We start from the raw sequence: 13,594 nt of genomic DNA on the forward strand, positions 1-13,594 counted from the left end.
ATTAACACAGCACACAAAAACACACGCAGAGGCAGTCACAGGCACTGGCACACAAAGATCGATCATGTCAATGTTAAATCCATAATTCCTAAAGTTTTGTTGCAATAAAAACTCTTTTTTAGTGCGAAAGAGATACACAGAATTAAGCCCCACCAATAAATATCCCTTTCTTGTTTCACCTTAAAAAGCTTTTTTTGCTTGATAAATGCCTCCAACAGGATGATATATACTCACAGGGGCTACATACAGAATATATATAATGTTTATAGTGAATAAAATATTAAATATCAGGATCCATCTTTCATGACATTCATGTTTTATGGATCCATGTTCAATTCAAAATAAAGTTCAATGGATTTGAAAAGTCATGACACGATACGTGGCCCATTTAAATGAATCTGTGCTTTGAAGTCACACTCTTTTCATCTTTGCTGATTTCCAATAGCCTTGCGTCTCATTTGATGTGTGTATCATCGTGCTCTGTCTTTATGTTGTTTTGCCTGCAAAATTTGTTTTCTTCTGACTGTAATTCTTCTTTTACATAAATAGTCTATTAAATCTATCTACCTTTAAGCACTGTCACAATATGATGGCATCTGAATACTATTTCTGACCAGTGTCTGTTCCCCAGCTCTCATTGAAGGGGCAGCATGGCCACTGTGTTAAGCAGACAGAGAGACCGAAACTGTACCATATGCTGCTGCTTCTTTGGCCGTGGCGATGGCCACTAATACAGAAAAGAGGGGTACCAAATCTGTCTGATGGCAAAAGAAACACACATGGAGAGACAGAAGACAACAAGGGGAAGTTTGCAAGTTCCCAGCAGGCCCAGTCCAGGCAATTTCAAAGCCCTCCTAGTGCGACTGCTGGAGGGGAGAGCAATGAGTTTTCCTGATCTGCTCTCGTCCATGTCCCTCCTTGAACACCAGCAACTGTTTCAGCAGGAGGTCTCGGCAGAAGCCTCCCGTCGAGAGGAATAGGCGATGAGAACAAGAGGACACTTTGGAGGGCTCTCGGATGATTCTGACAGTATTAGGCAGCTTTATTAGAAGTCCGCGGCAGCTTAGGCTGTCAGTTCTTTACCTTTTCCTCTACATGAAGGCTCTCCAATGAAGAGCTGACAGAGCTTCACAAGGGCAGTGAGACAGAAATTGGTAAAATGTGATAGTTATATTTGATATATTCCATGAATTATGTGAAACTTTTTTTCATTGTTCCCCCATCAGAACAGAGACCCTGGGTTACATGGCTGGTAGCAATACTTTTTCATGGGATTATAAACAAGTGTAAATGAATAAAAAAAGAAATGAAGGGACAGAACAATAATAAATTATGTCAAAGCAGAATGTGTAGTTTTTTGAGATATTATTCTTCTCAAAGAGAAATGGCTTCCTTATCAGTATTCAAGGTAGTATTATGTTCACCAGAGCCAACTCTCAGACACTCTTTGGGTTTGTAGATCTACTTCTTCTGTGCAGAGTCCCTGAAGCAGATGGCGAAACTTAGGGAAAAGTAGGGCAAGAATTTAAAAGTCAAGCAAAAGTTGTTCTTTGTGGTCCTGCAACCCTTTCGTCAAATAACAACAGTATTTAGTAGACACGGACGTGCCCCTAAAGTTGCTTCTCTCTGCTTAGATCCTTTAATCCACTACACAGAGCTTTACGTAGTTGGCTACAGCTAATACCTCAGGTCTGGCTGCAATGCCTCACTTCACTGACTTTGTCAATTAAATCCTCACCTGTCCAAGATTGTATGCATTTGTGTCTGTGATGCAAGGGGGCTGACAGAGGGGATGAGAGGTTCAAGAGGTAATGTCAAGATCTGAAAGCGGAAAACTTTCAACCCACAGCTTAACACTGATCACTAACCCTCGTCGCTCTCATCACTCTCTCGGTGACAGAAAATTGATATAATTACATTTGAGGTATGAACTCAAGATGAGTTGTAATGTCAAAGAAAGAATGACAGAAACATAGATACATGGAAATAAAGAAATCACCGAAGCAAGCAAGAAAGAAAAGAACAGCGAAAGAGCATAAAAAAGGCAAGAAGGGAGGTGTGGGAAGAAGAAGAGGATGTTTAAGAGGCAGAGAGGGAGTAGGAGTGGAGCAGTAATTATCCTTTCTGTCTGCAACTGATGAAACACTGCCTATTGTGTTGTCATTGTTTCACTGCTGCTGCTCATATGCTTGTTTGTTTATCTGGGTTATTAACAAGGTCAGCTCCCCAGTCCTCAGTTGGCTGAACTCATTGTTCAGTCACACCGAGCGTGCCCCGTACTTGAGTATAAGCGATACATGTGGCACATCCCACTCAAACGCACAAAAACAAATGCAGACAATCAGAGTCTCTCTCACGCACAAACCCAGAAAAAGAAAACACACTGACATACAAACACATGGCTGCGTAGTTTCCTGTTGTGCTACAACTGAAATTACAAAAATCCCACTGCTCATGTTTGTTGCAAAAAGGGGGCAGAGAAAAACACTTCTGCTGCTGTGATTTCTTCAGGGAGCTACTTACAAAGATTATTTCTCTAAAAGTGACATTTAAGTAGTTTCTAATGCCATGCTACATGTGTGTCTTGTGGCGACAAACCTGTCCAATATTTGTTTGCATTTTATACATAGACAAACACAGCATACTCCATATTGTGAGAGGTTTTTTTTTCCCTGAGCATGCTTTTGGACTCAAAATTGGATTGTAAGCAGATTAAAATGAGAAGCTGCAGGAGCCGGCGCTCAAAGCAGTTGGTTAGGATGTGTTGCCAAAGCCGTCCTACAGACTCAGTAAAGAGATGAATGAAGAGATGGGTTAAAGCAGCCTCCAGCCTACAACGTTTTGGTTCCTGAGAGGAGCTAATGGGAATGAATGGCTTCTGTTGGGTGAATATAGTAACTGAAGCTGCTGCATAAATAACGAACTCTGCACTGAAAAGTAAATACCCATAAAAAGCCACATGTAAGGGTCATAGGTCATAAGCTTACCATTTTGTTATACTCTTAATCTGAATTCAAAGCACAGTGAGAATTCTCAGAAACCCATGTCCAAGAGTTTGGCAGGACACAGCTATGGAGTTTATAGCTCCCACCATCAAGGTGAACATTCTACCCTCTGGGCTACTGATAAGGCAAGTATATAGCTACATTAAAGCTATAAAAAGATTACAGCTACTGGCCTTTGACATCAAAATTAATCTGATCCTTTCAGTAAAGCGTTAAAAAAAGGGAAAGAGTTGCTCCGAAGCTATGATATGAAAGCACTTTAAATGTCAGAGGAGAAGAAATCAACAGAAGAGAGCATTTCACAGAGCAAGAGGAGAGAAAAAAACAACGATGGCACTACATTATCAATTTGAGTGTTATGTGTTAGAGGAAGAGCACTGAACAGTGAAATAAAGACAGCCAGACTCGATAAATGCGTAAGTGTAGAAATAGGAATATTCGTAAAAAAAATGGCAAGGGTTGGAAAGGGATGGATAGACTCAAAAAACATACTGAAAACTGTGAAAAATGTACAAGGTAAAACCAAATGTAAGAAATACAACTACTGAACCCAAGCTCGCTGAGGGTGCGAAGCCTGTCAACACTATGCCAAGGGCTATGATACCGTCTAAAAATAAAAAATAAACATATTTTGTATTTCTACTTGCGACAAAAAAAAAGGTTCATAGCTAACCTTTAGGAGCAATTGACTCTTCTGAAACGTAAAATATCACTAACGATAATGTGTGCATCTCCACAATGCTGCTAAACAGAATGAAGGAAACAGTCCTGACGCTGGTGATAACACAGTAATGTAGATTAAAGGGAGAAAGAAACAGGATATGGTGTGAAACAGAAATATCTAAAAACAGGAGTGTGAAAATGAGAAAAACAGTCTGACTGCGTTTTAGTGCGTTATTATGCACCAGGTACTACAGGTCACAGACAGACGTTCCCACCATGGAGATGATTCCCATCGAGTACAGCTAGCCCTGGTTTGATGGTTGCCATAGCAACTGTTAAACCATATGTTCTTGCGGCAAGCGGAGATCTACTGTAGTTAGTAAGCTTGCTTGTTTTGTCCTTTATTTTTCCTCCTGTAGTCTGTGTACTACATTCAAATATATGCTTAAGCACTGTTGATAATCATTATATTGCCTATATGTTTGTATTAGCTACATTAAAGCAGATGACTGTGAATCTCTTTGGAGAAATCTTCAAAAATTCTATTCTTTCCTCTGTGTAATCTCCTAATACTGCTTATGTCTGCCTCTTTGTGTGTGTCTTAGTGGCCTTTTAGCTGAGAGCAGGTCAATTAGGGGAGTGTTTACTAGGCACCCTGCCTGTGGCACTCCTGCTACTGAATCAATACTTGGCTGCCACACAGCCTTCTATTGTGGCATGATGCTGAACACACCGAACGCATATATCTATCCATCTTCCACCTCTCTCTCTCTCTCTCTCCCTCTCTGTCTCTCTCTCTGTCCTCCACTCCCATTCCCGTAAATCTCGTCATTCTCCATCCTGCCAATCCTAACACCAGCCTCATGACTCCATGCTCAGTGAGATCTGAGTATTAAGGGTGGAAGACAGTGTGAAAAGCGCATTGACAACATAATAAAATGCATTCCGTAAAGAGAGGACATGCGATTTAACCCTTCCATACAGTTGTGAATAATTGCAAAAGCCTTCAATTAATATTTTGTTTCCTGAGGCTACAGATATGAACAAACCAAACAATATGTTTTATTTGTACTAAACAATTAACAAAATACTATCAGCGTTTTACCAGAGAACGGCAGCATAGAGCCAATAACTAACTAACTGGATTAATAAGGCCAGCAATATACAGCATTCAAAGAGTCAGTGTATGTAAATGTTGACGTTCTATGGCCACTGCTACCCCAGATACATGCCTATATATGAAATGTATTATTTCGCTTGAATTACTAAGGACGTAGAGGTTCAGACTCACGGCATGGCTCGGTGGTCTCCAGTATGTCTGGGTAGCCTTGTCATAGTGGTGCTGCGTCCGTTTGTCCATCTGCCTGTCACTCTGTCGTAGTGAGGAGGGAGCCCTCTGCTGGTGGCACTGACACCTGACCTGCCGGCCTTGAGCAGGCTGAAGAGGGTAAAGAGGGAAGGAGGAAAGAGAGAAAGTTTGTTAGACAAAAACTTTTCTTTTCCTGCTTCTGCTATCCTGCTGCTTAAAAGCACGCCACTTTGGTACAGCAATCAAATCAAAATGGGCAAAGGAAAGTGTAAAAAGGCCCAAAGATTTTGAAAGCACTTCACATTCACTACAATACCTACTGTGCACGTTGAGTCACCTAAATTCAACTTTGCAACTTTGCTTGAAACCTAAAAGAACGAAGTTGTCATGTGAATGAACACAAAAAAACGGCATTGGCCAAAAAAAATTGCATTTTCTTCTGCATGTATATTTCTTCTTAAAACGTTTGGTGACGTTTCATCAAGGAATGAATAATGTTAAGACAAAGCAATCATCCAGATATGACTTTAACGAGATAGAAAACTGGGAGTCTTCAAATTGTCACACATTTTTGATTAAAATTAATGGGCATGTTAGGCAAATTAGGGAAAATCAAGCCCAGGTTGTAAATGGCTACAATTACCTTTACATAATAATTTAAAGGTCCTGCAGTTAATTAAACTGCCTGACATTTACTTTGAGCACATGTTCCCCACAATACTGCCTCCTTTTTCATCAGTCAAAACCTTCACTGACTGTACTTTTTGTAAACTCAAAAGATTAACTCAATCCATTACTAAAACTTAATGTCAGGGCAAACGATGGTGCGCTCTTAATCATTTATTAAGATTTTATTTTTTTTAATTTAGTGCCAGATCTCACAAACTTTCTTCTGTATGTGACTAAATAGCATAGTGACATGTACTTTGCTGCAAAGAGCGCAACAGAGTCTGACAGAAATTGCTGGATTTCGCCAGCCTTGGTGAAAACTTCAATGCAGCTCAAACAAGACGAGTGCATAATAACGAGCAGTCTGCCTTAACAGCGGTGGAAGCAGCATCCAAAGCTGCTTTCTGTCAAGTAGGACTGAGAAATCAGTTTTCTATCTCTGATAGCTCCACTTTTCTCTCTCCCATTTTTTCATTTCTCTCCCATTTTTTCCTTTTAGCCACACACATTCACAATATACTGCAATAGACTTTGTCCCTGCCACACACAGCTCCTCTATTGTTTTTCTCATTACTCTATTATGTTCAATTTAGTGAGCTGTTCCCCACTTCTGTCTCTCAGCAGTTTCTCCTTAATGCATTCACCTCTTTCTATTTACCTGACTCTCTTTGATATTATCGCTTAACCAGTTTCAAGGACAAACACCAGTTCCAGTCTCCTTTCACTGTCTAATTCTACATATAACCTTCACAGACGCAGAACCAATTTTGTTCTAATTGTTTTTTTCTCACAAGCAGAAATTCAGAGTTTGTCAGCACATTAAACTTATTCAAACTCATGCATTGTTGTTGTTTTTTTTGGGGGGGGGGTCATTGCTGTTCATTCCTTTACTGCTACGAAATTAAAGCAAGAGAACGCACCATCCTTTGAATTCTTCTGCCTTTGGGTGGCTACAAAATACTTCAGCACAGAGTCAGAACAGTAAATATTTCTGTTTCCCTTTTATTTTATTTCTGCTCTCACCAACATTTTCACTCCTTCAGCCCCTACACTCATTAAAGTCAGCCACAGATCTGAAAACGTGTCCTAGCTTTTTCTTACTCTCCCTGCTTGTTGAGGATAAGGGTGCAACAATATTTGTGCTGACTGAAGAACACGCTGTGGGTGGGTGCTAATTCTAATTGGAAGGATAGTATGCGGCAGCAAGGCTGGCGGAGAGGCCACGCTTTGACATTTTGTTATTTCTCGATATGGCGGGGATTTGAATAATGTCAGCCAGGCATACGGTTGTTTGGCTAACAAGGAAGCCTGGTCAAGACACAAATGAATGTTAGAGTGGAGATGGAGCCAGGAAAAGGAGAACAGAATGGTAGTTGTTGGTAGGCAGGAGTAACATACTGGAGTGCATGCAGGAGTTCAGAAACATACCCAGCGGCTCCCATCGACAATGGATGGTTAGTCCTCTCTGAGTACTAGAAATCTGAACAGTTGCTCAATACATAGTCTTCCGCGTTGCATGATTTTATCAGTCCATCTGTTTATTCACACTTTATTCCATTTGTACCGTCTGATAAAAGTGGGATTGGCGTAAACAAAAGATAACAGAAGGTAGTAGCAATGGCCACACATGCTTAACTATCTCTGATCTGTAAAGAGAATTGGTGTCACGAGGGTGAACCATCAGAAGAGAAGCAACATCCTTGCAGCACATGAAAGCAAAATGAAAGCAATAAAAAAACATGAGCACTGGAGCTATTGCAGCTGTTTGCACATGTTCAAGGAACACAACCCTAGATCTTGTAATTCCCAAAAGAAAATGAGCTTGTATTGATATTCTGTGTAATGCACTGACATTCAAGGAGCATAAGCCTTGATCATTTACTGCCAGTGAAGAGCCACTATATCTACAACTACATGTAGAATATGTTTTAAAACACAATTGCAAAGAGGACCCTATGTCCCAACACTGGAGCTCATTGGCCTGTCATTCCAAATAGAAAATAACCATCCTCTTGAAGTAATATGAAGTTCCAACCAGCTTGTCCTTCATATATGTTTTGAAAACTGAAGAATATTGTAAAAGAAAATACTAATGGCATTTTCATAATTGTTCCTTTTGTGACCTTTCTGTTATTATTATTATGTCTGCCTGTCATGAAAGAGGGATCCCTCCTCTTCCTGAGGGTTCTCCCTTTTCCTTGTTTGTTCCTTATCAAGGTTGTACAATAATTAAAAAGCTAGTCCAGTTTTACATACCTGTCAACACTCGCAAAGCTCACAACTAGAACTGATATGCCTCCCTAAATTGTCCTCAAGTCAAATCTTAAACCCATGATTAAACACAGGTTACAACCACTAACCCATGTTTTTTCTTAAGTGATTGTGTAGACACATGTTGCCTATTTGGCAGAATCGATCACCAGTTTTTTTGCTGCTCTAGATAAGATGCGAGGTCATTGCCCTTTGCTTTGCACAAAAATATAACATCAATAGTCCCTGATTTAAGATTAGTTGTACATTCTTGAATCAAAGATCCTACGTAGGAACTGTCTCTTTCCCTGGCTGCACTTAATGCAAGCTCTAATTCATACTACACACTACATACTTTTCAAAAAACAAATATCACAGGCAGACATAAATTACAAACTGTACTTGATAGACCCGAATGAAAAACTAAACTGTCTAGTACAAGTCGGACCTGGTCTGGCGCAAATACAAGGCAGAGGTGCAGCTATTCTTGCAATTGAATGCACTTACATATTACACTGTAAGATTACGGCTCCTGTATATATATATATATATATATATATATATAGTCCCCTTTTCTCCTTTGTATCAGTCCTGTTCACACCAACTCACCACTTGTTCGCGCTGATGTTGTTGTTGTTGTTGTAGCTGTTGACACTGCACTGTAAGCTGAGCAATGGTCTTGTCCCGACTCCTCAGCTCCTCTCTGAGCATCTGTATTTCTTTAATCAGCGCCTCCAGCTGAAAACACACACGCATATACAGTGCGCTGTAAAAGTAGACTACCTCAGCTTATAACTGGAGAAAAATGTTCATAGTTACGTATTTACATACAGTATATATACAACATACTCAGTCAATCATTCTAAACCTAAGGTAAAGTTTCTCACCTGTGATGCAGTGGTATTGTCTTCAGTCTCCTCAGGAACATCTGCTGGAGAGTCTGTATCCTCAAGCTGTAAAAAAAATAAAACACACATGCACAGGAGGGGGCAAACACACACACACACACACACAGAATACATAGTGAGCTGAATCAATGACAATTGCCTTAGGCATGCCTCAAGAGCAATATTTCACTATGGTGGAATAATTTTACACTTTAGCACATACACTCCACCGACCCTGAACTGTCAGCCACCAGTGGTAGATACCAGAGGCAAAGTGTGTTTTTGAACATTCAATATATTTATTTTATTGAATCTCAGAAATGTCCTCACTTTAGGTTGGTGCCTGCATAAATAAGTGAAGCACTTTGGGTCTAATTTTGTTCCACAGCAGGTCCAGATTTAATCTTGCATATTCATTTTTTAATTATTTTCTTAATTATTTGATGAATAAACTGTCAAAATACAAAGGACAAACAAGAATTATCATATCTCAAAACAATATCTTTCCATCGGTCATGATATATATTACATTTCAACGGTACATCACACTTCTTTGTTAAAGTTTTGTAGCATTGTCCAATTATAATCTACAGGTGTGAACTGAGTTGAGCTTAAAGTTTGACTCTACAGTAAAGTACAATGAAGCAAAGATCGATAAACAGTCAGGCTGGGGGCTCTTCTTGCAGTTATTGCCTAGAGCCCAACCTCATACAAAAAAATAAAAAAATAAATAAAAAAATCAGGAACAGAATTACTAATGGGCCAAAAGAAACATTTTACTTCTTGAGGCCATACAGCCAAAGTGTTTGCAGAAAGCACACTAAACACATCTGAAGCAGACATTTGATTTAAATGCAAAGGCAAAAACAATTTCTTATGCTGTAGAAACTGAAATCAGTCAAGGCATTCAAGATAATTTCACGCGTTCAGTGTGAAGTGCTCTGCGTAGTTCTTGCCTAGATTGAGATGTGTATTTGCAGAGTGCATGTTTTGGATGCTCATCTGATATGTAAGTGCGCATTTCTATAGCCCGTATCTTTTATTTCTGTTTTCTCCTGCCAACCTGATCTTTTCACACACTTCAAGTAGATTTCTATGATTGACAGAGATGGGTCTATTAAGTGATCACATAAGCACATACATATACAGCCAAACAAAGGAGCACAAAGGTATAGATGTACACATGCTAATGTGCTCTCAGAATGAAGTACATTAAATGCACTAGCAAAGACTAGATGCCCACTGTACATCTTACCGAAATATCTGTGTTAAATCTGTTTATATATATATATATCATCCAACCAGAGTTAATATATTCAATCAATGTAACTAGATATTTGAACAACCCACCAACACTTAAAAGTGGAACCATATTAACAATTCAAATTTTGTCAGGACAAGAAACTGTCAGAAAATACTTTTCACATCACTGCTAAAAATCTGAGCACAGTGATACACTGTATTCCTGGCAAACTTAAGAAGATTATTCCAACTAACCCCCTAGCAAACTAATACAAAGCTGTATTTAACAGACAAAAGAGACGCTGGAATTAAATCCTGACAGTAAACAGTATGTGGCCTATTTATAAGACCCAAAATAAAAGAGTGTGGTGACAGGATCTGCATATTATTTGTGTGTGACATAATCATAGACCCGTGCAAAAGCACAAGAACGATTTAGAACATATCACACCAACACTGATGTCTCTCTCATTGGACATACCAAACGAACAGGAAAAACAATCTATGTACTGTATGTGTCTGTGTGAATGCATTTGCGTAAAATATAGGCACAGCCAAGTACACATACAGTATTTTTGTTCTCTTCTAAATGTGGGGTCTAACCTGCAGTAATGTTTTGAGCCTGAGCAGCTGGTTCTTGAGGAGGCTGCAATCCTGAGTCATGTGTTCGAGTGTGAGCTCGTCCAACATCGGCACATAGCCATGCTGCCTGCTTTCCGATGGAACAGATCGTGAAGACATTCTTGAAGTTTTGAGACCATCGTAATGTTGAAAGACATGAGCCCTAGAAAGAGACAGAAACAAACAGCTCAGGACAATGTACATTTAATGATGAACTTTTGTCATCCTTCCTTTTGGCAACTGGAAACGTGAATTTGAAAGTCTAACCAACCGGTTATCATTGTGGAAGTGATCTGGTCCACTCCAGCGGTGGTGCTTACGGCGTTGCCCCTGACGACTGGCCCGTTCTGGGCGCTCAATATGGGACATCCTATCAATGTCTGTATAGAATAGAAGAGCACAGTGAGACAGAGTAAAGGAAAATAAGTTTATTATGTTATGTTTTAAACACAAGATTCAGTTGAGGAATATAAAGTGATATTTTCTAGATCCAGCACACATGCACAGTTAAAATACAGCTTTGTTAAAAGGACATTACATTGTCTTACGTTCTTTTCTTGGTGACTTACTAACCTGGTCCATATCTGCCCTTACACCCTTACCCTGACCTAAATCTGACCTTAATACAGAAATATAATGATTTGTGTCATGTGCACTTGCTTCTTGTCCCCAAAAGGGTGACAGGAGCCTTCAAACTGACTGTATAAACAGATTTATGTCCCGACAACATGGGTAATATGCACACACTCACACAATGCACAACTATGAATAGCTTGCGGTAATGAATAATGCCGGGCATATTTCAAAAAGCTTCACAATATCTGCATAAAAATCATGATATGATCCATCTCATACTCTATTTCTCTCGACTGCCTCCACCATCAAATGCAAACACTTGCTCACACACATAGTGACAGGCCATTTCATTTTCAAGGAGGTAAAAGGACACAGTATTTGGCAACACTCAATAGCATATAGCTGTGAAATGAACCGTGACTGCAACAAAATTGACAACTAACAGAGCGCAACCTCCAGGAAATCAAAAGGACCCTTGACTTTCTATATGCGAGATACTCTTTGGACTGAAAGGAAAAGAAGAGAGGAGATAAAGAAAAATGGAGATAAAGAAATATTGGCAGATTCAAAGACCCAGTCCCAGGAACTCAGCATAGGAGGTTAAAATACTTTACCCGGAGTGCCAGCACATAGCACAGGAGCAGACAGCCTGATTCACACTGAACTGTTACATTCCAGGAGACCTAAGTGATCCCAGAGACTCTTTCTCAGCTCAGAATAAGTCCGTGCAAAAAAATTAATACAATCTGAATATATTCCCAATAGAAAAATAAATCCATAAAGGGTTAGAAACTCAGACGGAGAGTAGAGAGAAATGACTCCTTGTCCAGTCAGCTGAGGAGCTGTTAAAGGGCCTGAGAGAAAGTCAACCCAGCTCCCACCCTGCCTGGCCCTGTCTTTGTTGACAGCCTTGTTTTTCTGGGAACTCCCTAGGAACTGGAGCTCGGGAGAGAGGACTGTGGTGGTGGTGGTGGTTTGGAGCAGCTGAGGTGACTGGTTCGTGTCCAAGCTAGGAAGTCATCAGCTGAGACAGTCAACAGAGGAAAGCTGGGGCCCCTTTCCCGCCAAGGAACCTGACAGCTGCATGAAAATACCACACGGGACCTCGTCTAACCTCCTATTTCTTAGTCTTTCTTTCCCATTTCCCTCTTTCTATTTTGTGGCAGAGATGGGACGTCTTTAAAAAACACCCTTCCCTATCCTACAGCTCAGGGACTGCCCTGTGGGCTGGGTCTAACTAGAATCTTCAGCCTGTCTGCCTTTCACTCTGACTCTCGTGACATTAGCTCTACCCATGACATAGAGAGCTATAAATATGGCCGCTTCCTGAAAAGGAGTAGGAAGGGACCACGTTGCAACTCACATTCCTGTAGAGTGAACAGTCCTCTCACTCTATTCCTCTGTCTCCCTCTCTCAAAAACAAGGAGATCTCTGTTTACAGACAACGTATACCCATCGCAAGTTTATTAGGGAAGCTAAAACTAAGGCAGTCTAATGCATCAGGCCTGCAATAAAGTCTGACTTCATGACGTTTACAATGCTCTCTTTCCCTTGGGGACTTAATACAATTGTATAACCATTTTAGGGGCTATAGTTTTATCATGAAGGGTTTAATAAAAATTAGAAGTACCAGAAAACAATTCAACAGAACCAGCTTCTAAAATGACCATACAGCTGAATCAACCCCTCCTAAAAACCGTTACAACATAAGATGGAAAATTACAGCCTTCATGTGTATCTATCCATATATGTGTATGCGTCCCTCCATAGGCTTGTGTGTGCACACGACAGCATCCATCCTTTACATCCTCTGAACACTACATTTTAATGGCGGTGAAGGAGCCCTGCGTGTCATTCTGCATTGAACTAGTACATTAAACCCATTAGCCATGATTAGTGCTTTAATAAGACTGGCTTCAAGAAAGGCATGGAAAAAAAATCACTTTCAACAAATTCATTATGTTTCATGAGAGTAGAGGTCAGTACTCAGCCCTTCTTTTTCTCTCCTCTCCCCCTCTCACACATGTGACAAACACTATCTGAAGAATCCAATAATAACGTTGTCGCCGCTGTTATCACGTGGTAATGATGTGACCTGATTATCTATTAACATCTACAAAAAGCCTTTTTTACTCAATTCTAATTCTATCTGCAAATTGAAAATGGGTGAGAGAAAACTCCTTAAACACACATCAACAGCTATATTATTAAGATGGAAGTGGGTGGTATTAAACTAATTATGGTGACACCATACTGCTGTTGTCAGCCATGCCTGTATATGCACTGTGCTTGTGTTGGTACCATATGCAAGTGTATATGCATCTGTTCATATAAATGGAACTAGACAGCTGGCTGTCTTCAAATTAGCTGAA

The 13,594-nt window shown here is 40.0% G+C and overlaps 1 protein-coding gene across 1 annotated transcript in view; it reads right to left on the reverse strand.

The window, feature by feature from the left end:
• Window positions 1–13,594, reverse strand: part of ccser2a (coiled-coil serine-rich protein 2a) — a 50,023-nt gene that overhangs the window by 11,111 nt on the left and 25,318 nt on the right. Inside the window, exons 5-9 of the mRNA XM_084561555.1 lie at window positions 10,918–11,026; window positions 10,629–10,809; window positions 8,784–8,849; window positions 8,506–8,634; window positions 4,960–5,106 (exon numbers count right to left, since the gene is read on the reverse strand). Coding sequence (XP_084417681.1) covers window positions 4,960–5,106; window positions 8,506–8,634; window positions 8,784–8,849; window positions 10,629–10,809; window positions 10,918–11,026 — 632 coding nt within the window. The remainder of the gene's footprint in view (window positions 1–4,959; window positions 5,107–8,505; window positions 8,635–8,783; window positions 8,850–10,628; window positions 10,810–10,917; window positions 11,027–13,594) is intronic.

Source organism: Chelon labrosus (assembly GCF_963514085.1).
Source record: "Chelon labrosus genome assembly, chromosome: 15".
Classification (NCBI taxonomy): Eukaryota; Metazoa; Chordata; class Actinopteri; order Mugiliformes; family Mugilidae; genus Chelon; species Chelon labrosus.